The 26,228-nt window shown below is 35.8% G+C and overlaps 1 protein-coding gene across 1 annotated transcript; it reads right to left on the bottom strand.

Annotated features, from left to right (window-relative positions):
• Positions 1-11,385: 11,385 nt before the first annotated feature.
• LOC127082269 (uncharacterized) lies at positions 11,386-12,207 on the bottom strand. The gene has a single exon (XM_051022509.1). The coding sequence runs from the start codon at positions 12,205-12,207 to the stop codon at positions 11,386-11,388; it is 822 nt and encodes a 273-aa protein (XP_050878466.1).
• Between the last annotated feature and the right edge of the window lie 14,021 nt (positions 12,208-26,228).

Raw genomic sequence — 26,228 nt, 5'->3', positions numbered from 1 at the left:
AATAATGATTTTTTTCTTCTTCTCTGTTCAACGTAACTTTGATGACTTTCTAAATATACACTACACCTCAAAGGTTTAACAAATAAGCTATAAATGTATTAGCAAAAATATGAAATAAACTTTTGATTTTAATTCATTAGTTAAAATATTTGTCATGACTCACTTGGAAAACCAATTTTGAATTTTGCGTAGCTTTGACATAAATAAAGTGCGTTTCAACAATTCTTTAGAAATGCAACACTTTTAGGTAACCCATTGCGCTCCTCCTAGAGCTTATAAAAGGTGTTTTTTATAGCTTTTTTAAGACTATTTTTTTAAAAAACTCTTTTGTAATATTTTGTTACAACAGTAGAAGTACAGTGAATTAAAAAGTCACTCTATCACAAAGTAGATAAGTTTGATTGATTTGGATAAAAAATTGTGTGTACTCGTCACTTTATTTTAATTTTTTTCTTGTGGATTTGCTTACACTATTTAGCATATTGATTAAGTTTTCTTGAAATCATTTATTTTAGTTGTCATTTTTTTTGTCTCACACATCAAAAAGTCTTGGTGAAGTCAAATATTATCGAATTTCAAGACAAATGGCTCCACTGCAAGGAAAATGAATTAAGTTTACAAAAGTGAGCACCATGAATTCTAAATGGAACGTAGAGAAGTTATTCGGTGACAACAATTTTGGATTGTGACAAAAAAAATATGCAAGAAATATTAATTCAAAAAAGTGTGTAGACACATTAATGGATGAGGAATTGATGTTTGCACGCTTGACACAAGCAAAGAAGACCGAGATGGCGAATTTGACTGAAGAGAAATTATCTTGTGCTTCAGAGATAAAGCTCCAAGGGAAGTCACAAGGGAGGAAATTACGATTGTGATATGGATCAAGGTTAGATCTTTGTATATGACCAAGTCCTTGATTCACGGGTTGTGCCAGAAACAACATATCTACTCATTTTGAATGGTAGAGAACAAGCCCATTGTGGAGCAAATGACTGCATTTCACAATATTGATGACTTTGAGAATATTGAGATGAAGATTGATAATGAGGACAAGGCTCTACTCTTGTTAAGTTCATTATCCAAATCCTTTGAGCATTTCAAGGATATTTATTCCTATTTATGGTAAGAAATGTACTATTTCCTTGGATGAAGTTCAGACGACTGTGATGTCCAAGAAGGTTTAGACGATGAAATATTTGAAGGACGGTGATAGTGAAGAAGGTTTGAGTGTTTTAAGAGGAGTAAGTGAAAGTATAAGAAAATCCAAATTTAAGAGGTTTTGATAATTCAAGGTTCAAATGCTTGATTTGTCATAAAACCGACCACTTCAAGAAAGTTTATCTTGATAATGAGGGTCATGATGATTTTGTTCAGATTGTAGTGTCCATGGATGTGTAATGTTAATAGAGTGTTGGTGTATTAGTGGTTTCAAGTTTGGAAAATAAGAATATTTAGGTCATAGATCGACTTGGTATGCTCTTATCATGTGTGCCCAAGGAAAAATACAGAGACTTTGGAGCTGAAAGAAGATGGAGTCGTTCGACTCGGTGACAATAAGGGTTACAATGTTCATGATATTGATACAATTGGATTTAAAATATTCAATACTATGAATTTCTTCTACGTAATATGAGATATGTTCTATAGCAAGAGAAATTTTTTGTCCATAAGCATACTTGATAATCTAGACTATTATACTATAGTTGAAATTTTTTGTCCACAAACATACTTGATGATCACACCAACACAACATATAACAAAATCTTTATTTCAAAATCATAGCAAGACACAAGTCTCAATCATTCACAAAAGGTTTCATTCTCAAACTTATAATTCTTCATACTCATTCATCATTGTAATCCCTCTTTGGATTACTATGCTCAACACGCCATTCAAGACCATCACTGTAATCCCTCTCTAAATTACTATACTCAAAAATATATTTTCAAAGCAATTTAATTATTTTTCTCAAAAAATAAAGTTAAATTATTAACAATTGTCATCAACTCATCAACGACTTAAAAAGCCCCAAGGAATCATAGTTTTTCAAAAACTTATTATTTTCTTAAAACTCTCAAATAATTATATTTTGAAGTAATATAAAAAATTATAATGAATTTTAATTTTGAAGTAAAACTTCACCATTAAAATTATGAAGTATCATATTTTAGATAAGTTTGAAATCATTCTCAAATAATAATTTAACTATTTCAATACGAAACAAAAATTAAAAACCTTATTATATGATTTATAGTGTATTTTCAAATTAGTAAAGGATCCGAGCGACTAATTTTTTGTGAAGTTATTAGATTATTTGTTTTCTATATTTTAATCTGTAATTTTAGAGAAAAAAAGTATACCATTTTATTGTTCTGTTATGAAATTTTTGATATTACTTATTTTTCATATTCCTTAGGTTATATGATTAGAGAAACATAAACACTAACCTCAACATCAAATTTGAAACTAATAACAAAACAATAAAATAAATTATTTTAAAATAAACATTTAAACACCTAAATGACATAGACAAAATATCCTAAACCTTCCTACATTACTTCCACCAATCCTCCTTCTTTTCTTTATGACCAGCTTAACGTACAACATCTCTGAAGCAGACTGGTAATGAAAAATCAAGACATCACCGACCTTTAAAAATTTGGATTTTGCAATCTCATACCAACCATTTCCAAGATACATCTCAGTATGTGGTCTTTTCCTTTAAGAATCTCACAATCATAGTACGTCATTTCATCAAGGTCCATCAAGATTAGAACATTTTGGTCCGCACGTAGACCGCTCCTAACAATCTCAGATGGAAAATGCTAAAAAAATTAAATGTTCAGTCAGTTTATACATAATCAAAATGTTTGAAAAAAAATAATTAAAAAGATAAATATGTAAATGCAATTCAATATTTTATATGAATTTGTTAAAAATGTAGCAAATGCGAGTAGTGTGGATAATAGTCTCATATTGGTTGAAAATGTGGAGACTTGAGCATTTATAAGTGAAAGAACTCATCCACCTATCACCTTAAGATTTTGATTGAGTATGTAGTGTATCTGTCACAAAGGTGTTACTCTAAAAAAGAAGAAGTCTCACAATGTTCAATGCTTCATAGTGAAAAACTCCCCAATAAATGGTATCATGAGCCTTTGGTTTGAGAAAATGATCAACTGACTTGTATCAAAAGTCAACAATGCCACAATGGTGATGAGTAAGAAACATTTTATTGAAGAGTGTCAATAGCGCCAGAGTGGTGAATAAGAAATATTTCACGCGGTACAATAGTTTGTGAAAGTAAGAAGAACTTCCATTTGAGGGGAAGCATTATGGATTCACACTTGAGAGAGAGTGTTGAAAATGTAGCAAGTGTGAATAGTGTGGATAATAAAATGTTCAATACTCCATAGTAAAAAAATCTCCCAATAGAATTATCACCATGACATTTTTTCCTCTCTTTGATACTCTTGTGATTTCTTTCTCCCAAAAATATTTATATCTTATTCCCGTTTATAAAAATAATTGTATCTACAGTATACTTTTTTCCATTTATAAATATATTTGTAACTTTTTTCCGTTTATAAAAATAATTGTAACGTATCCCCGTTTATAAAAATAATTGTATCAATATGTAGACTTTTTCCCGTTTATAAGCGTCTTGAACCCGTGTGTCAATTTATAAAAAATATTTGTAACTTATTCACGTTTATAAAAATAATTGTATCAATATTTGAATTTTTCCCGTTTATAAAAATATTTGTAACTTATTCCCATTTATAAAAATAATTATATCAACATGTGGTCTTTTTCTTGTTTATAAGTGCCTTGAACCCGTGTGTCCATTTATAAAAATATTTTGTAACTTATTCTCTTTATAAAAATAATTGTATGAATAGATGATGATAATCATATCAACTATAATTTATAAAATTGTCCATTAATTGAGGTCAAACTTTTTTAAAATAGATGATAATATTTTTAATTTAAATGTGTTCCATTTTATTGCAATGCATATAGAAAATTTTCAATCTGATTTTTCTAGGTACATAAATTTTTACCAATCATCACTTTTTCATGATTATCATTTAATAAAATTTTATTTTTTTATTATCTTATAATGATAGAAGTAAAATTTTATTTTTCATTATAATAAAGTCATACCGTTTTTTAAATTATTCATATTTTTTTATTTTTACCTTAGTATGTTTATTTTACAATATAGTATTTGAAAATTTCAATTGTTTATTTTTAATTTTATTATAAAATGGTTTTTAATTATAAATTATAAAATCAAAATAACATTATTTAATATTAAAATTTATTTCAATTTATTATTTAAAATAATACAAAATTATTACAATTTATTACAAATCTAAAATTACAAAAAAATAAATACATTAATAGTACATTTATTATAATTAATTTAATTTAAAGATTAAAATAGAATTTGGAAAAGAAGAAGAAAATTGATTAAGGAAGATCAATGTATACATTCCAAAATATTTTTAATTCAATTAAAAATATTGTTAATTTATATAATTGAATTAATCAACGCATAGTTAACTGAACTGAATGGATCAATGTATACTTAACACTTCATATTGTTTAATTAGTCTCAAAATTTGATTTTAATTATTTTAAAATAAAAATAAAAGTAAATTTGTACGTTTAGTAATAATTGGTCATTTTAATTGATTTAATATTTTATAGATTTAATGGCATAATTAGTTATAATGATAAATTTTTAAAATTAGCCACAAAAGAATGTTAACTTGGAATACGACATTCTAATATAATGAATCTTAAAAAAAAAGGCATTTTAAGATAATGAATCTTTACAAAAAAAAATTACACTAATACTTTAATTCAAACCATAGCAACTTAACAGAAATCTCACAATTAACATTCATACTACTTAGTAAAACACTGCATACATATAATTGGTGACATATGATTTCATTTAAAATATGGAGATCAAAGTTGTTGTTCCTCAAGGCATGTAAAACCCCATTTAAAACGCATTTATGTTGTAGTCATCGATTGTTGAAACTGAAATGTTGTTGCCATCCAAAAAAAGTAGAGATTGAGATGTTTCTAGGAGTATTCAATGGCGTGAGATAGCGTTGATTGATTGAAAGACGGAAGACGGAAGGGTCATACCTGCTCCGGTGGCTTGTTTCGGTGCTTCAACTTTGTAACTTGATGTTTGAGCTACTATGTGAACTCCAATTGATTAAACAAACACCAATTGAAAATCAGTCAAATCTTTTAACAGATCCATGATTAAACAACCAAAACATTAAAAGTTCATAACTTTTAAAACCAAATTATATGATTCAAACCAAAATTTACCAGATCTATAAATAGAAAAAAAACAATTGTTTCAATTAGCTAAAATGAATCAAAGATTACAAACACAAATCGATGTTAGAACAAGATTTGGTTCTGCATTTATACATTGAGTTTTGATGATAACAATGTTATTTGTGTGAGAACAATTTTGGTACCCTAATGGTTTGTTATTGTGTAGCTTTAACAAACAGTTCTGATTCTGATCACATGATGTGCAACATCATTGGTTTATGAACTTTGCGTTCCAAATCCACTTCTGCGTTGCAATTAGAAGTTCTGAAAGACGTCAATATTGTTGTTGCAATGTTCTTTCTGCTTCTGTGTTATCTCACCTATTAGAAGCTTCTAAGGAGACTTTGTATTGCTGTTGCAATATTCTCTCAGTTTTTTGCTTCTGGATGTGACTCTGATCAACAAGCTTTTGAAGAATGGCAAGCTTCTGAAGTTGTGTTATATAGCTGAAGATTATGAAAATATTAAGACAGACGAATGAAGTTATCAAGGTTCTGACTGAGGTTTCTGATGACTTTACAGATTCTAAAGACACTGAAGAACTCAAGCCAGACTACTGACACTGTCAAGGTTCTGACCCAAGGTTCTGAAGTTTCTAAATCCAACTCTCTATTTCTTCACTTCATGCTTCAATCTTCTTTTATCATAATTTTGGACATGCTAATGTGCATGCTTGAACAAGGAAGGCCAATAAAATCCTGAATGTAGAACTTTTGATGCCATCCTTTAACCGTTGTAATGACCACCATAAGGTGAATTATGACAATGCCATAATATGCTTCTTGCTTCTTCTTTGGTAACATACCTCTTCAACAAATTATATGTTCAAATCTTGAACAAATAAGACTTATCTCAAACATAAAACTTTGAATCATAGAGGAATTTCTTTTTCTATTGCCCAGTCAGATCCTCAGGTAACCAACTGGTGGCTTTATGATGAGCTAAATCTGCAAACCACGGTGTTTCTTGTGTCATGAGTAAATTTTCATTAGGGAATTCATCTATGACCGAGTAAGAGAACTTGTATTCAACCAATTAAGGAGAGAAGTTGAAAACTCAAAGTCAACTCCCTTTTCATTTAGCTTAATGTGAAAATAATTTGATTTTATCGGGGTTTGGAAGTTTGTAGAGGAACGACAATTATTTGACTAACCAAGTAAGAGAACTTGTATTCAAATAGTCGAGGAGAAAAATTGAAGACTCAAAGTCATCTCCCTTTTCATTTCTTATTATAAAAGGATTTGATTTATTTGTGCTTGAGTGGATTAGAAATGACGATTATTCGACTAACCGAGTAAAAGAATTCATGTTTAAATAATCGAGGAGAGGAGTTGAAAACTCAAAACCATCTCCTTTTTTATTTCTAAATGAAATAGTATTTAATTGTGATTAGGTATTTTAATTTAATTTTAATAAAGAATACTCGATGTTGGATCGAGGTTTCAAATTTGTATTTTGTGAATGAATTGAATTTATTTAGTGAGTAGTTCATCTAATCGATTAATTAAAATCGAATAGGTCTCATTGTAAGAAAGTCCAAGAGTAAGCCATGTGAGGTTGATGGCGATGCTTTAAAAGCGATCGACTTACAAAGGTGTTTGAAAATGGGCTCGACTTTGAATCGAGAAATATGTGATTTATTTTAAATGATTTAATATAACAATTAGAGTGATTATGGGATGAAGGTCAATATGAAAATATAACTCAAATCATGGTTCAAACGATCTTAGAAATTGCACAAGTGAGTTTAATCAAACACATTCAAGATGATATCTTAAACAAATTCTACAACTTGAAACAATGATTAATTTTCAATTAATAAGTAAAGCATTTAAAATAAAAGTTGAGTAAATAAAATAAAAATATTATTTTTTATAGCAATAATACTCTAATATATATTTTATATGTATATATAAAATGAAATAAAGAAAATAAAATGAACAAGCAAAAAATAAAAAGAACATGGGCTAATAGTGAGAGAATCCCAAATCTGGGCGTATTACAGAATAATTAGGGGGATTTAATTAGCCAACAGTGTCTTTGAGCCCAACTCGGAGGCCAAAAATCACAGGGAGGAGGTGCTGAGCCCGGTCAACTTTGTTGACCTCCAACGAACGCTCTTGACCGTCAGATCCATAGATCTGACTTGGTCAAATGAAATAGTGAGATCTGATAGCGGTGCATGATAAGGGATTGTGGGGGAGTCCACACAGGATTGCCTGGTTAACCAAGGTCAAACCCAGGCGTGACCTTCCAAAAAGAAGCCACTTGGCGCACATGCGCCCACCCAAAACATTCATTTAAAAAGGAAAGCGGAATAAAATATTTAATTTGGCCATTCGTTTTCTCTCTCTTCACTTCAGAGCTCTTAAGCTCTGCAAGTGAAGCCACCCTTCGCCGGTCCATCTTCATCGGAGAAGACGGTGGTTTTCGGCCACCCACGGCGGCGCCACCTTCTTCTCCGGCCAAAACATGTCAAAACCCTACACTCCAAACACTAACCCTACCTTATCTTGGCCGGAGAACACGAATCTGGCCTCGGTTTAAACTAAACGTTCCTCCTCCGACCGGATCGATACCCTGACCAAGACGGAGATTCAAATCTCCGTTCAACTCTCAATCATCAACCACGACTCTCAACTACTAACAAACTCAACACAGTAAGCGGTAAGAAAGAGTTCTAAAACCCTAACCCTAATTTTTAAAATTAAACCCACCAATCATTGTGATTTTAAGAAATTAACAAAGGGTTTTTGTTTTATTTACAGCAATGAATGAAATGGCGTATGAATTTCAAGCGAAAAAGGAGAGAAGAGGGCTACTTGGTTCGAGTTGCGTCGCCGGCGACGTGAGCTTTTCCGTCACGACTTAGATAAGTCCCTTCCTTTCCTTTAACTTTTTTGTCTTCTTCTCTCTGAATGCTATGTGGTTGTGTTAACTGGAAAAACTATTTTTTGATTTCTTGCCTTTTCGATTTACCGTCCTCCCCTCAATGTCCTGTTCTCTGGGTATATAAGTTCTTATCTTCTTCATGATGAATTTTTTAAGTCCCAAGATAATTTGTCAGGATATCTTTAGCTTATTCCAGATTTCATGGGATTTGATTTTGTGGATTCATTATATTTCTGGGTGTTCGTTGTGGTATTTTGGGCAAAGTGTTAAACTGATCAAATTTGTTAATTATCCTTCAGTTTTTAAAGCGCCTATTGATAAGACCTTTTTTTTACTTGAGTTGATTTCCTTGCAGGTCACACAAGTGAAGTGACCTTAATTGAAGAAAGAAGTCTGCGCTAGCTCTATTGAGGAGGGGGTTGGATTTTAGGGTGCTTTGGCCAAAGGATTGTTTTGGGCGTTCTAAATTAGGGTGCCTCGACCCTAAGAATGGTGTTGGCAACTGGTGTCTGAAAGCTCTGTTCCCAACAGCTGGATTTGCAGCAACTTTAATTATTCAAGTTTAAACATTAAGATATAATATTTTGTATTTTGGATAATTATGTGTAGTGCCTTTTGGACTGCTTGTAATATATGTACGGTTTTTGCTTAAAACTTTGTTTATGCAACAATTCAAATGCTCAAATCTTTAGAGTAATGATTTCATTTGGAAACGGTTTGGGCCATAATGGCATAAAAATGAACGTTCACAAATGGTTGCTTTTAGTAAACTTGTTATTGGCTAAATAATCAGATAACTAATGGAACAAAATGAAACGCGCACCATAAGCATTACAAGCTCAACTCCAATTATGAAGCCAACAAAAGGTCACGGCGCATAGGTCTTGTAAAATATGAGAGCCTTAAAACATTGTCCATCACAATAGTCTCTTCCAATAATTAACCTTAGCTTAAAACAAACAAATACATGTTTCAAAAAATGCAACTTGAATTTAGATTTTTATGAAGGATTAAGACTTGGCACAAATATTTGGGATGTAGAAATGGGCTTGCAAACTTGGGCTAATCAAATGATCATTTAGAAATAAAATGGCTTTTAATACTTGCTAATAAGAAAGTGGATTTGGATTAGTATGTGTAAAAGAGATTTGAACCACACTTTGGACTTGCAATATTAATTATGGACATGTTGATGGGAATGGGCCTTTTTTAAAACCAAAATATCTTATGGATAAACCAAAATGGGCCTTGTCAACCAATAAGTCCCAAAATGCGCATACCCATCCCATGCTTTAGTAACATCAATAAGAGACAAATGCAACGGATGTTTTCTTGAGTCATGTACAAGGATCTTAACAGATGAAATGTTACTGAAAGATTTATTGTAAATTTGATGTCACTGAGGGTTTTATTTAGAATAATCATGTGAGTATTGAATGTGTCTTTAGAAATGATGGGGAGTTTGGAGTAGCTTAGGGTTGAGAAACCCTAAGATAGAGTTTATGCCTTATAACATCTGGTGGTGAATGCTGGTGAAAGATTTTTCTTATCCGGAAAAAATTGGGGTATGACAGTATTGTGTGGAAACTTGGCCTTTTTTCCTTCCTTTGGAAGATGTCTTGGTTCAAGGATACATGCTTGTGATAAGTGGGTTGAGTGTTCTCCAAAGAATGACTTAAAACAAAAGCAAAGCAAAAGCAATACTAACTTCTAACTCATTAACAACTAACATTTAATTTCAAGTCATTTATTTTTAATGCAATTTAATTTTCGAGCTTTATTCATTTGCCATTATTCATACCATTCAAATTGTTTATGTTAATGTCATTTTCACTTTGTCCACTTGGACCATATTTTGTGATATATTTTGTTTGTGTATATTGTGTTTGCTTGTGTCGTCTTTGACCATTAATGTACATAATAAGAACAAAAACCCTAAAAAATATCTTGTTTGGACTGTTGGTTTGATCTGAGACAATTGGACTTAGAATTTAGGCAACACTCCTTATGCAAAGGACTTGGCCAATGCCAACTTTCATGTAATCAAGTGCTTGAAATTTGAAACTCCATCTGATACATCATTGAAGATCCATTTGAGTCCATCTGCAACAGGATCATGGTGAAGCTGTTATATTGAAACTGTGATTTGTGCCATCTTGAAATTCATCTGCTACATGGGTAAATTTGAAGAAGATCATGGAGTTGCTAAGCTTGGATGTGACTATCTTTATTTGATGCCTTTCTCTTCGAGTTGATATTTTGTGCATTGTTTATTGCTTGATTCTAAAGTCCAAGGGAAATTTGGGTTTCTATATGACATTCTTATCTATTGGATTGCAGCCCATTGGTCAGATCTTTTCAACTCTCGACTTTTAAATTTGTGCTTAGGATTAGTCTCTTCATCTCCTCCCTAATTCTTTAATTTCAAAATCTCTCCCTCCTTTTAAAATCTTCTTTGCTTGTGTTTGTTGATTTCTAAACTTTGACCATTTTTGCAAACTAGAAACTTTGGCCTTATGCCATTGCATTTTAAACTCATTTTCTTAATCAAAGTTTTAAATAAACTTAACTATACTTGACTTAAAATTTCAAAAGCCAAAAATAACTATCACTCATTCAAACCATTTTTAGGCATTTGTTCCTTTCAAACATAAATTTTTGTTAAAAGCGATGCACTCACTTTGAAATTGATACCACGAACTACGCGGTTTTGATCCCTCATTTTTATGTTGGTACGTAGGCACAAGTCCGAAGGACTTGTCAAACACAAAAATATAATTAATGAATTCTTTTCTCATCACTCCATTCTATTTGTTTGCAAACATCATTTGTAAAAAGACACATATGCACACAAAAAAGGGCTCCCTAGGAGTACCTAGGACACTTTGGGTGCTAACACCTTCCCTCTGTGTAACCAACCCCCATACCTGTAATCTCTGGCATTTTATTAGTTTTGATTTGAAAACTTCTTATTCTTGGGTTTTGTTCGTACTTTTCCCTTTTCCCTTGGAAACAATAAAAGCGCGGTGGTGACTCTTGTTTAATTGATGTCTAGCTTAGCCATAGCTTGATGATCATGAATTTACCGCTACAATAATGAAAGGTTTGTGATGACCCTATTCAAGAAACACATACTTTTAAATGTGAGGGTAGTATCTTCAATTTAACTTTAGAGTCATCTTTCTTTTGTTCATCTTTCAATTCTTCAACTTTGGCTTCAAGAGGAGGAATTTCTTCTAATGACTCAAGTTCTCTCAAGCATTCTTCAATCTCTTTTTCTTCATCTTCTTTAAGAACTTTAAGTGCATCAGTTAGAGCTTTCTCTAGAGGAGTGGATAAGTGAACTTGTCTTCTCACATCCATAACGGCTTCATCGGTGGCATCCATCCAAAAATAATCTCCTTCATCTTTTGAGAGTTTCATGACTTCAAAAAGGTTGAAACACACTTCTTCATCTTGAACACGAGCGTTAATTAAGCCATCATCAATATATATCATCATTCTTGCGGTTTTCGTGAAACGTTGGTCTAAAATTAAAGGTGTATCATCATACTCTTTCATATCTATCACAACAAAATCAATTGGAAACAAGAACTTGTCCACCTTAACTAAAACATCTTCAGCTACTCCTAATGGACGAGTGGTAGATTTTTCAGCCAACTTCAATGTCATCTTTGTAGGCTTCACTTCAATGTTACCTAACCGCTTAACCACACACAATGGAATTAGGTTTATCCTTGAACCCAAATCAATCAACGCTTTGCCAATGTATACATTTCCTATGGTGAGAGGTAATGTAATTCTCCTAGGATCTATTTCTTCCCTTGGGATAATTCTTTGAATGATAACACTATAACTAACATCAAGATTGATGGTCTCCTGATCCGTATACCTCATTTTCTTTGTGAGAATGTCCTTCATAAACTTAGCATAAGTTGGCATTTGTTTAGGAGCTTCGGAAAATGGAATATTTATCTGCAAATGACTAAATATATCCAAAAATCTTGCATAATGCTGTAAGACCCTAATTTTGACCCTAAGATCCCTCATGGCATCATATCATGGCTCAGTGCATTGCCTCAAGGATCATAGCATGATTGGCTCCTTAACCCTAGGGTGGGACTTGTGTGAGTGGTTTGAGACCACCAAGCATGCTTGTATTGTATATTATTGCTTTTCTTACTTGTTTACTAACCAAAAGCACAAAAATATGTCACTAACTCTTTTTGTTTTGAAGCTCAAGTGATCATGTGCACCCATGCTCCTAGGAGGCTCCTAAGCTCAATGAAATGGCTAAATGAGGATGATAAAAGCATGACAATGGTCCATAAAGTTCCTAATCATCATATATGTCTCCCAAGTATCTAAATTTGCCAATTTGATCAAGATAACCCAAAGGGCTTGAGGATTGTTTCCCAAGGAAACCCTAATTCAACTGTGCCTTGCTCATGAAGCAACCTTAACCTATGATCAAATTCAATAAAGGGAAGTTCTTTCATTCACTATTTTATGCATATATGAGCCTCTGTGGGGATCCTCAATCATTCATTCACCAAGATTTGAAGTTTGGCCTTGTGAAGTTGACCAGTCAAGTCATCTGACTAAACTGAAGATCACTAAGATACAACTTTTAATGTGTTTGTCAAATGATGATGAACCCAAGAGAAAACATGTTCTTAAGAACCATATGAACAACTTTTAGGTTCATCAAAAATCCATTTGAAACTTGTAAGGTCATCATTCATTTCAAAACATTATAGGTCATTTTGACTGAAACCCTAATTTTGGTTCAACTTCCCAAGGACCTAACTTCCTTATTTTTATGATTTTGAGGTGAGACCAAATGCATTGGAAATTTTAAGATGTCTAATTCAATTGTTATTTTGGAAAAAATTTCATAATCCTAAAATAAATACATCTGATAATACAAAACATTATAGGTCACTTTGGACCTAAGTCATTAAATTTGAAAAATGCCCAACTTCAAGTGCCCATAACTTTCTCATGAAAAATCCAAATGATGAAAAATTTAAGTCTAAATTGATCAAATTGAAAATATCTATAACTTTGATTTTGGAGGTTTTTCGATTTGAGGCTTGCATCATTGAAACAGAAGGGCTTGAAGAGGCTTGATTTTGGTGAAAAGTTTCAAAGGTGACTTAGACATGTTTTGTACCCAAACTTTCTCAGCCAGTTTTCATTAAGTTCCAAACTCCAAATGAATTTTTTCCCAACATGACTTTTGTTCCTTATTTCAAGATCTTTCCAACCATTACTGGTGGACCTTCCATGTGGGAGTTTCGAAGAGCTTTCTATTTAGGTTCATTTTTGCATTCCACATTAAAACTTCATATGCAAGCAAATGCCAATCCAATTGCACGACCAATTCAATTCCATTTGAGTTCAGCATGGCTTATCACACATCATTGGGCCTTACATGCGCCTATACAAGCCCATGCAAGGAGGATTCAAATCTCATGCACACGAGGGAACCATGCTTCTCATCACATTTCAGCTATAAATAAGTGTGCATTCTCATTCAAATGGGAACCAAGTGGAGATCTGAATTGCTGCTGAATTGAAATCCAAACCCTCACTAAAGGAATTTTCAATTTTCTATTTCTCTTTCAAGCTTGAATTTCAACATCATTAGTTGATCTTCAAGGCTCAATTCCTTAACCTAGTATCACCATCACACTTCCAGGGCAAAAGTAGATCAAGAGCTTGGGGAATTCGTGTTGTTTGAAGCTTCATTTCAGAGGTAGAACACCAAACTTTCTTGATGTAGATCTTGCAATACAATGTGAATTCCTTTGGTTTAAGCTATTTTCTGAAGTCCTCATGCTTGAGGCAGGCCAGTGGTGGTCTTAATTTTGTAAATCGTGCCATTTCAGTTCATGCACCATGATCTTCAAGCTCATGTTTCTCTCTAAATAGGAACTGTGAGGATGATCCATGGTTACAGGGGTGATGTACATTACCTCAGCTTCATTTTGATGCCTTCATTTTTCATTTTCATTGCCATTTAATTTCCCGCGCGTGGTGGCCAGATCTTGTTGGATCGCCGAAGAAGATGGTGGTTTCCACCACCATCCCCACGTGGTAGCCTCCCAGCCTTTGGATCATTCTGAAACGTTTTAATCTTGAGCATTGCATATGTTGACTTGTTTTAATACAATGTGTTGCGCGCTTGACCTGAGAGCATCGTGTATCCGCGCCTTAGAGCCATATGATCATTGCCACGTCAATTAATGAGATGATCTGATGGCGCTGGATTTTCCTATTTTTCTTATTTTCTTTTAATTTCAGTTAAATCCTTTTATTTTCAAAAATTCATAAATATTTTATTTGAAGTCACAAAAATATGAGACCAATGCCAAAAAAAATCTGTAAAAATCTAGTTTCATATTTTGATTTTTAATTATCTTTGTGACTTCATTTAATATTTTTTGTGAATTATTTGCTTTTTGATAGTTTTAATTCATTTTAAAATACTTTTTGATATTTGAAAAATCCAAAAATATTTTAAACTAACACCTATGGATGATGATAAGTCAATGAAAAATAGTCTCATCAATTTCTTATTTGATTTGAGATTTATTTGAGATTTTAATTCATATTGTGTTATTTTTCATTATTTTTAATTGTTTTAAAATAGTTTCTGATTTCAAAAATTGTTGAGAAAATTTGTCAAAGTTTGTTTGACCATGTTAGACCTATGAGAATTTAATTGGACTTGTTGAAGTTGATTTGAATTAAATTTGAGGTTTGACCATATTTTGTTTATTTTATTTTGCATTTTATTTTAATTCAAAAATTACCAAAAAAATTATGGTTGACTTGTTCAATTGTGATCTTCATTTCTTTTCTGTTTAGCATTGATTGATGATGATTTGGTTCACAATTGACCAATTGAGTTTGACATTTGAATTCTCTTTCCATCCATTTCATCTTCATCCCTTTCTTTTTATTTTTGGTCAATGAGTTAATGTCTTATGGTTAGTCTTGACAAATGAGACGTTTAACCTTCTTTGATCCAAACCAAACTCAACTTGATCCAAGATCAAGTGAGTTGCTTTGTGTCCAAGATAGGTTGCTTCTTGGTCAAGCAAAAAACCTGAAGTCCATACAAGGCCCTTCCCCTTTTCTTTTGGCATGGCAAGTTTTTGGAGCTTGGCTTACTAATCATGATCTCTAACTTGTGTTTATTTGCCTATAGTTTTACTGACCGGCCTCAGATAGGTGTGACTACTACATTAGTCCACTTACGATTGCTTAACATAGCGCTACATTGTCTTATGATAAACTAACATAACCATACTAATTACTAACTTTAATTTGAGCATTTAATTTCTTGCCCTTTACTTTAATGTCATTTATTTCTTGCTCATTTATTCATATTGCTTTTCATTTTGCTCACTTGAGCACATATTTTATGTTTATATCATTTTCCTTTTTGCTCATTTGAGCTCATTATTGTATATAAATATATTGTTGTCTTGTGGTTGTTTTGTCTTTGTTTGTGTGAACCTAATGCAAAAGGAGAAAGGACTTAGAATTAGGACATACCTATGCTTAAAGGAGTTCAAGAGCAACTAGGCCTCATGCCTTTAGAATGCTAAATTTGTTGAAGAGCAACTAGGCCTCATGCCTTTAGAATGCTAAATTGCAAAGTTGACTTCAAATGACTTCTAATCTAAACTTATTCTTTGTCCATTCCCCTTATTGTGTTGTGAACTTTTTTATGTTTGCTCTTGTGTGATAGAGATTCCATCTTGAGATTGTGTAGGAGGACCATTGTCATGAATAGCTAAGTTAAGAGAGACAAGCCAAATGGAGATCCTAGGAGCTTGAATATATTTGTTTGATTGCTTGAGTGTTTGCTAAGTCCAAAGGAAAGGAGCATCTTGAATCATCTCTATGATTTCAAGAAAAGGAACTCCAAGGGTTTTATCTTCTCTCTTATCTTTGTTTGCTTTAGGACTAGCCCTTCTCTTCTTCTCCCCACTCTAACCCAAGCCAAAAATCTTTTATTTCAAAGTTTGACATTGTTTCAAATTAGAAACCTAGGCCTTATGCCTTTTATTTTTTCAACATCTTTTCATTAATATTCATTGTGAATGAACCTTAATCCAACTTTGACTTCATTTTGTAAATAAATTAAACTTGTAAATATAACTCACTTCAAGTTGATTTTGTGGTTCCAATGGCCACCTTATTAAAACCTTTTCATAAAAATTAGTCATAGGTTTGAGTTATCATAGTGGTTGATGTAAATCTCACCTCATCCTTAGTGATTGGATTATAAGTCTTCCATACTTATTATAGGGTTAACCCCTCACTAGTATGTTGAAGCCTTCCTCACATGGTGGATTGTTGGTTTAGGTTGAGTTTTCTCCCTTTGGTAACAGAAGACCTTAAGGCTTTTGATTAAAATCAATTCACCAATCTTTGAGATTTTTACCCCGAACTACGAGGTTTTGATCCTACCTGTGTGATGGTACGTAGGCAATGGGTTCATCCATTCAAACAACAAAATTTGTAAATATAATCTATTATCTTCTCATCCCTCCAATCTTTTGCACATATTTTCACAAATACGAACCTACAACACATGTTTGCAAAAAGAGGTTCCCTTAGAGTACTAAGGATGTTTTGGATGCGTAAAACCTTCCCATTTCATAACCAACCCTCTTACCTAGATCTCTGACATTTTTATTAGTTGTTGATTTGATAAAACTTCTTACTTGGCTTTTGTTCACTTTTTAGCCTTTCCTTTGAACAAATAAAAGTGCGGTGGCGACTCGAATTGTATGTTGACTTTTGGTTTAGTCAATAAACCTAAAGGTAACGAAAACCTCGCTACAGAAAAGTGGCGACTTCACTTGGGAAACACTTTCCTAGTGGGTTTAGCCTACTTTTTGCTTATGTGTGTTATATGTTGGTGACATACTTTTGTGCAAATTTGGGATGACTGTATTGTTTGTAATGTATGAATTGCTTGATATATTAATTGCTTGTATGCTTGGTGGTTTCCTGTGAGATGAGTTCTATACCCGAACTCGAGTGCACTTATGATAGGAGAATTGCATAGTCTTGTTGACTTGTGCGGAGTTATTCCTTAACAAGTTGACTTGCAAGCCCATTCACTTGGTGGAGGTCTTATTGGGATCAATAATGTCACACGAGTAGTCATGGTTAGGCATTACTTTTTCCAATATAAACCTTAGAAGCCAATGACCTTAGATACCTAGCCCATCTGGCCTATTTTAGGACGTAGTGCGAAGGTCGTTCAAGTGTAAGGTTTGATACGATTGTTACGCGATACTACACTCATAAGAGTCCCTGTTGAGACTATTTTTGGAGGACGAGTAGTCATTTTATCCGATAATATCCGAAAGATGAGATGATGACTATGGGGACCTTTTTAGAACATGATTGTTAGGTTTAACCATAGTTCACTCCCATTTGGTTGGTTCTTAACCGAGACTCCATGCTCGTGACTTACAAGAAACCCTTGATTCGCGGTTGATCCGTTCTCGTACATTCTCAATATCAATGGAACTTGGGTGTTGATAAGGTGTAAACCATGATCCACCAAAATGGATGTTTGATATTGACGATGACTTGAGCCATCCCGTGACCTTTGTATGGCGTGACTTACTTGATCCTTGAGTGTGATTGTTGCATCCATTCATTCATGCATTCATTCACATCCATATCATCAATAATAAAAAAATTCAAGGAGAACTTAAGAGGTTTATTTGCAAATTTTCAGACATGGATAAGCAAAGAAGGAATACGAAGAAGTACAGTTTCAGACAACTCGACTTGAAATAGTTAAGGAGTTTGGAATCTTATGCATTAGAGCCTTTGGAGTTCAAAGCTCGTCATGGGAAGCTTCTGTCTATTCTTTCTACCAAGGTGAATGAAGGTCTGATGAGTGTGTTGGTGCAGTTCTACGATCCTCTGTATCGATGCTTCACTTTTCTGGATTTCCAGCTTTTGCCTACACTTGAGGAGTGTGCCTATCATGTGGGAATACCTATCCTTGATCATTTGTCGTTCAGTGGCTTGGAGAAGATTCCATCTTCTCAAGAGATTGCTGACATGCTTCACATGGATGTATCTGACATTGTTGCTAGTATGACTACCAAAGGTGGAATTCAAGGTCTCCCGTCTAATTTTCTAATTGCCAAAGCTACTTTGTTTGGGAAGGCCATGAGTGAGGACGCTTTTGAATCCATATTTGTACTTCTCATCTATAGGCTAGTGTTATTTCCCAACATCGACAATTTCGTGGATGTGAACGCTATTAAGATTTTCTCTTCTCTTAATCCCGTTCCGACTCTGTTGGGTGACACTTATTTCTCTTTGCATATGAGGAATGCGAAGGGTGGTGGTTCCATTGTGTGATGTCTGCCTCTGTTGTACAAGTGGTTTATTTCGCACTTGCCTCAGACGTTTGCCTTCAAGGAGAACAAAGGATGTCTACAGTGGTTTACGAGACTTATGTCTCTCACTAATGATGATATCTTTTGGTACAACCGTGTTTATGATGGTGTTCATATTATTGACTCTTATGGTGAGTTCTCTAATGTGCCTCTTCTTGGTACATGTGGTGGAATTAACTACAACCCTGTTTTAGCTCGCCGTCAGCTTGGGTTCCCCTTAAAGGATAAACCCAACAACGTTTTGTTGGAAGGATTATTCTTTCAAGAGGGTAAAGATCCCCAGAACTTGAAGGATAGAATGGTCCGCACCTGGCGCAAAGTTCATAGGAAAGGGAAGAATGAGCTTGGTCCGAAGAATTGTGTTGCTTTGGAACCTTACACTGCTTGGGTGAGGAAGAGAGCTCTTTAGTACCGCATGTCGTACGAGTATCAGAGATCTACCCCTATGGTTATGGTTGGGCCTTCAACCCTCCCTAACCAAGGAGTAGAGGAGTTGAGAGATGAAGATCGGTCGCGTGCATGGGTTCGTGAGCATGAGGAACTTCTTCAGCAGCTCAAAGATAAGGATGCAGTGATAGAATTTCTAGAGCATCAGTGTTACTTATTTGGTGTAAAAAGTTTCCAAATATTATGAGTATTCCATATATGTCTTAAAAAGTTTAATATTTGCAAATAGATCTCTCAAAAGTTTCTCTGATTAAAAACAAATCAAATGCACAAACATCGCATTCATCATATGCATAAGCAGGTTTTGTTCTGAGCTCTTGATCAGTGGTCTAACTCTTTGCTCTTCATTTATTTTGAAGACAAGCTGACGCACCGGTACAATACTAGAGCGAATCATCCGAAGATAATGGAGCATCTAGAGCAAGAGAACAGGGACCTGAAGGAAGAGATTGCTAGGTTGACTGCCATGATGGAGTCAGTCCTGGCCGCACAGAGCCAAGCTTCGCCAACTCCTGCAACTCCTCCCGCGAGGACTGATATTTCTAAGATAACAACTTCAACGGTGCCTGCTGCAACAGCCCACTTCACTCCGTCTATGCCAGTCGGGTTCCCTTGGGGAATGCCTGCTAATTTCATACCAGAGGGTTTTGCTCCTACTCTCGCCTCTATGCCGGCATCTAGCCCGGTCCTGTCTGTGCCACCTCCCATTATGCACACTCTTCCCCGTGTTGAAAACTTTGAGCTCTTTCTATTATGAGAGAATGATTGCTAGTGCTCCCTCAGACTTCACCGAAATGGTGAATATGGGGATGAGATTAGAAGAGGGGGTCCGTGAAGGATGGTTATCCAAAGATGAAGGTTCCTCCACAAAGAAATATGGGGGTTTTGCAAGGAAGAAAGAGGGAGAGGCTCATGTTGTGTCCTCTCATATTAAAAGAAGGCCCTCTGTGAGAAGGAAGGATGTGCGTCCTGCCGTCAACCAACACTAGGTGGCTCATATAACACCTGCTTTTAGAGAAGTTCATCAACAACAACAACAACATCGTCAACAACAACAAGCCTACCAGCCTCGTAACAATAATAACACCAGCACTAGCAACTACGAGAGGAAGAGGGTAACTTTTGACCCGATTCCGATGACATATGATGAGCTTTATCCTTCCTTGATTGATAGGAAGCTGATAACTCCACGAGATCCTCCTGCTGTACCAACCAATCCTCAGTGGTGGTATAAGCCAGAACTTCATTGTGTATATCATTCCGGTGCTCCGGGACACGATGTGGAGAATTTTTACCCATTGAAGACCAAGGTGCAAGACCTTGTGAGAAGTGCGATATTGTTTTTTGAGGACGTAGGTCCAAATGTCAAGAAGAACCCATTGCCCGAGCATGGGAAAGCAGCTGTTAACATGGTCCAGGGATGCCCTGGCAAGTACAAAATCCTTTATGTGAATGACATAAGGAAATCTTTGGTCGAGATGCATAAGTTGTTGTGTGAACACAGCCATTACGAGCATGACCATGATAGGTGCTAGGTGTGCACTATCAACGAGAGAGGATGCCGTCAAGTAAGAAAGGACATCCAAGAGATGATTGACCAAGGGATGATTGAGATACTTCAGAATCGTAATGAGGATGAGGTTGATGTAATTACTCTCGTGTTTAGAATTCCTGAGCCTGTTGTCATCAAGTATGATGGCAGCAAGAAGAAGGTATCTCCAGCTCTTATGATAAAGCTAGCGGGCCCTATCCCGTATGTGTCGGACAAGGTTGTTCCCTACCGATATAACGCTGTGATGCTAGAAGATGGGAAGGAGGTGTCGTTGCCCTCAACCTCTATTGTAAGTATTTCAGATATCAGTGGTGTGACCCGTAGTGGTCGTGTTTTCTCGGCGCAGTCGAAACCCCATGAGGACATTGTAAAGAGGACTGATGTTAATCCTGCTAGTCCCGTGGGGACTTCTTCTTCAAATAATGTTGTTCCTGTTATTGACCCTGTTGCTGTCAAGAATAATAACACTCCTATCCTGGTTGGCCAGTCTGGAATTTTGAAAGAGGATGGTGATGAGATGCTGAGGCTCATCAAGAGGAGTGAGTATAATGTTGTTGATTAACTGCTACAAACTCCATCAAAGATATCTGTCTTATCTTTGTTGATGAATTCTGAGCCACACCGTGAAGCTTTGTAGAGGGTGTTGGACGTGGCATACGTGGACCACGATGTCACAATAGAGAAGTTTGATAACATTGTTGCAAACATAACTGCTTGCAATAACTTGAGCTTCTGTGATGCTGATCTTCCCGAGGAGGGAAAAGACCACAATTTGGCTTTACACATATCTATGAATTGTAAGGATGATGCCTTGTCCAATGTGTTGGTGGACACCGGATCATCACTTAATGTGTTACCAAAATCCACTCTTGCTAAACTTTCTTATCAGGGGCCTCCCATGAGGCAGAGTGGAGTGATTGTGAAGGCGTTTGATGGATCGCACAAAACTGTGATCGGCGAATTAGAACTCCTGATCAAGATTGGACCTAGTGATTTTTAGATCACTTTCCAGGTCATGGATATTCATCCGTCTTACAGCTGTTTGCTTGGCAGACCATGGATTCACGAGGCAGGCGCCGTGACATCCACCCTACACCAAAAGTTGAAGTTCGTGAAGAACAAAAAGTTGGTGGTGAGAGGGGGAGAGAAGGCTCTCTTGGTCAGTCATTTATTTTCCTTCTCCTATACTGATGCTGAGGATGAGGTTGGGACTCCGTTCCAAGCCTTATCTATTGATGAGCCTTCAAGGAAAGAACTTTCTTCATTTGTCTCCTATAATGATGTGAAGTTGGCCATTGAGCATGGTGCAACTACTGGTTTGGGGAAAATGATCAAGTTGGAAGATAACAAGTCCCGAGCTGGCATAGGGTATTCTTCTGATGTTTCCAATGATCGTGGGCTATTCCAGAGTGGAGGTTTCATCCACACCGTTGAAGATCAGAAAGCTGCTACCATTATTGAAGATGATGAAGAGGAAGACCTTGGCAACTTTGTCATACCTAGCGGAATCTGCAATAATTGGGTCGCTGTTGATGTTCCAACAGTTATCCACAAGTCAACGTAATGTGTTCATTTTGCTCAAAAACCCTTCTCCCATGCCAAAAGGAGAAGTGAAGACATTGTTGGCACAATTTGATTAATACAATGATATTCATTCAATAATCACATGTTAAATGTTTGTTTTTCCAAATTATTTTTCCTTTTTGCTTTTTGCATGAAATTGGTGATCACCATAAAACCATAAAAAGAAAATAAAATCAATCTTTTCATCTGCATAATGATTTGCTTTGTTTGAATTCTGAAATCTCTTTATATTCAAAATCATTATGCAGGTTAATCAAACCCATTGAACATAATGATCCAACACCATCTCCCAACTTTGAGTTCCCTGTATTTGAGGCAGAAGAAGATGATGTTGAAGAGATTCCTGATGAGATTACCCGTCTGCTTGAGCACGAAGAGAAGATCATTCAGCCACATCTTGAGAATCTGGAAACAGTCAACTTGGGGTTTGAAGATTGCGTTCGTGAAGTGAAGATTGGGGCACTCCTTGAAGAGTCTGTTAAAAAGGGGTTGATTGAGTTGCTACGAGAATATGTCGACGTCTTTGCCTGGTAGTATGAAGACATGCCTGGTCTAGATACTGATATTGTGCAACATTTCTTGCCGTTGAAGCCTGAGTGTGTGCCTGTGAAGTAGAAGCTTAGAAGAACTCATCTTGATATGGCAGTGAAGATTAAAGAAGAATTTCAAAAGCAAATTGATGCGGGGTTTCTGGTGACTTCTACATATCCTCAATGGGTGGCCAATATTGTGCCCGTGCCTAAGAAAGATGGAAAAGTCTGAATGTGTGTGGATTACTGTGACTTGAATAAAGCTAGTCCGAAAGATGATTTTCCTCTACCACACATTGATATGTTGGTAGACAATACAGCTAAATTCAATGTCTTTTCATTTATGGACGGATTTTTCGGTTATAATCAGATTAAAATGGCACCTGAGGATATGGAGAAGACAACATTCATCACACCTTGGGGAACATTCTGTTATCAAGTGATGCCCTTCGGTTTAAAGAACGCCGGAGCCACGTATCAATGTGTTATGACTACCTTGTTTCATGATATGATGCACAAGGAGATTGAGGTATATGTCGATGATATGATTGCAAAGTCGAAAACGGAAGTTGAACATGTAGAACACTTGTTAAAGTTGTTCCAGCGTTTGAGGAAGTATAAACTCCGCCTGAATCCGAACAAGTGTACATTTGGAGTCCGTTCCGGCAAGTTATTGGGCTTTATTGTCAGCGAGAGAGGTATTGAAGTTGATCCTACCAAGGTCAAAGCAATAAAGGAGATGCCAGTGCCCAGAACTGAGAAGCAAGTCTGAGGTTTTCTTGGCCGCTTGAATTACATTTCGAGATTTATATCCCACATGACTGCCACATGTGCGCCTATATTCAAGCTCCTCCAGAAAGATCAGTGTCATGATTGGACCGAGGATTGCCAGAAAGCTTTTGATAATATCAAAGAGTATTTGTCTGAGCCTCCGATTCTGTCTCCGCCTGTTGAAGGGAGACCATTGATTATGTACTTGACCGTGCTTGATGATTCCATGGGATGTGTATTGGGTCAGCAAGATGAATCAGGGAAGAAAGAGTATGCAATATACTACTTGAGTAAGAAGTTTACCGATTGTGAGTCTCGGTACTCAATGCTCGAGAAGACATGTTGTGCTTTGGCTTGGGCCGCTAAGCGCTTACGCCAGTATATGTTGAATCATACGACTTGGTTGATATCCAAAATGGATCCAATCAAGTATATCTTTGAGAAGCCTGCTTTAACTGGGAGGATTGCTCGTTGGCAGATGTTGTTATCTGAGTATGATATTGAGTATCGAGCTCAAAAAGCTATTAAAGGTAGCATCTTGGCTGATCATTTGGTGCATCAACCAATGGAGGATCATCAGTCTGTTCAGTACGACTTCCCTGATGAGGAGATTCTATACTTGAAGATGAAAGATTGTGATGAACCTACGCTCGATGAAGGGCCAGAGCCTGGTTCCCGATGGAGTATGGTGTTCGATGGCGCTGTCAATCAATATGGAAATGGTATTGGGGCAGTGATTATTACTCCTCAAGGCACACATTTTCCTTTTACAGCGAGGCTAACTTTCAAATGCACGAATAACATGGCGGAGTATGAGGCCTGCATTATGGGTTTGGAAGACTGTATTGATCTAAGAATCAAACATCTTGACGTCTATGGTGATTCGGCCCTTGTTGTTAGTCAGATTAAGGGTGAATGGGAGACGAATCAGCCTGGCCTCATCCCATACAGAGATTATGCGAGGAGGATTTCAACTTTCTTTACTAAAGTTGACTTTCATCATATTCCTCGAGATGAGAATCGGATGGCGGATGCTCTTGCTACGCTTGCTTCAATGATTGATGTCAAGTATTGGAATGAAGTCCCCAATATTACTGTGATGCGCTTGGATAGACTAGCTCATGTTTTTGTAGTTAAGGAAGTAAAAGATGATAAGCCATAGTATTATGATATCAAGTGTTTTCTTCAAAGCCAGACTTACCCGCCTGGGGCATCTGTTAAAGATAAGAAGACTTTGAGGAGATTATCTAGCAGTTTTTACCTTAATGGTGATGTACTTTACAAGAGAAATTTTGACATGGTTCTGCTCAGATGCGTGAATAGACACGAAGCAGATATGTTGATGACTGAAGTCCATAAGGGTTGATTTGGTACTCATTCCAATGGACATGTCATGGCAAAGAAGATGTTGAGAGCAGGCTACTATTGGCTGACAATGGAGCCTGACTGCTACAAATATGTGAAGAAATGCCATAAGTGTCAGATCTATGCGGATAAGATTCATATTCCCCCGAAACTTCTGAATGTTATTACCTCACCATGGCCTTTCTCCATGTGGGGAATTAACATGATTGGCATGATCGAACCAAAGGCGTCTAACGGTCACCGTTTTATTCTCGTAGCTATTGATTACTTCACCAAGTGGGTTAAAGCGGCATCGTATTCGAATTTGACCAGGCAGGTGGTTGTGAGGTTTATCAAGAACCAACTTATATGCCGGTATGGTGTGCCAGACAAGATCATTACTGATAATGGATCTAACTTGAACAACAAGATGATGAAAGAGCTATGTAGTGAGTTCAAGATTGCACATCATAATTCTTCTCCCTATAGACCCAAGATGAATGGGGCTGTTGAAGCTGCTAACAAGAACATCAAGAAGATTATTTAGAAGATGGTTGTTACATACAAAGATTGGCATGAGATGCTGCCATTTGCTTTGCATGGCTATCGTACATCTGTCCGCACTTCAACAAGGGCAACCCCTTTCTCTCTCCTATATGGCATGGAGGTTGTGCTCCGCATGGAGGTTGAGATCCTATCAATGAGAGTCTTGATGGAAGCCAAGTTGATTGAGGCTGAATGGGTTCAGAGTCGTTATGACCAACTGAATTTGATTGAAGAGAAGAGGTTAACTGCCATGTGCCATGGTCAGTTATATCAGTAAAGGATGAAGAAAGCCTTTGATAAGAAGGTCAAGCCTCGTGTGTTCTGAGAAGGTGACCTCGTGCTCAAGAAAGTCTTGTCTTTCGCACCCGATTCTAGGGGCAAGTGAACTCCAAACTATGAAGGTTCATATGTTGTTAAGAGAGCCTTTTTAGGCGGTGCTTTGTTGCTTACAACTATGGATGGGGAGGATTTCACTCGTCCTGTGAATTCAGATGCAGTCAAGAAATACTTCGCCTAAAAATAAAAACAGAATAGCTCGCTAAGTTGAAAACCCAAAAGGGCGGCTTAGGCAAAAATGAGCGTCTCGGTGGATTGAAAATCCGAAAGGGCGATCCAGGCAAAAGTTAGAGACATAAAAAATAATGAATATATTCCGCTAGATTGAGTACCTCACCCTGGGGAAATCTATGCAAAAATCAGGGATTTGGCAAGTAACTGCATCCTGACAAGGCTTTG

The sequence above is a fragment of the Lathyrus oleraceus genome, chromosome 5 (genome assembly GCF_024323335.1).
Source record: "Lathyrus oleraceus cultivar Zhongwan6 chromosome 5, CAAS_Psat_ZW6_1.0, whole genome shotgun sequence".
Taxonomy (NCBI): domain Eukaryota; kingdom Viridiplantae; phylum Streptophyta; class Magnoliopsida; order Fabales; family Fabaceae; genus Lathyrus; species Lathyrus oleraceus.
Note: the sequence above shows the minus strand (reverse complement) of the source record. Positions and strands in the feature narration are given on the sequence as shown.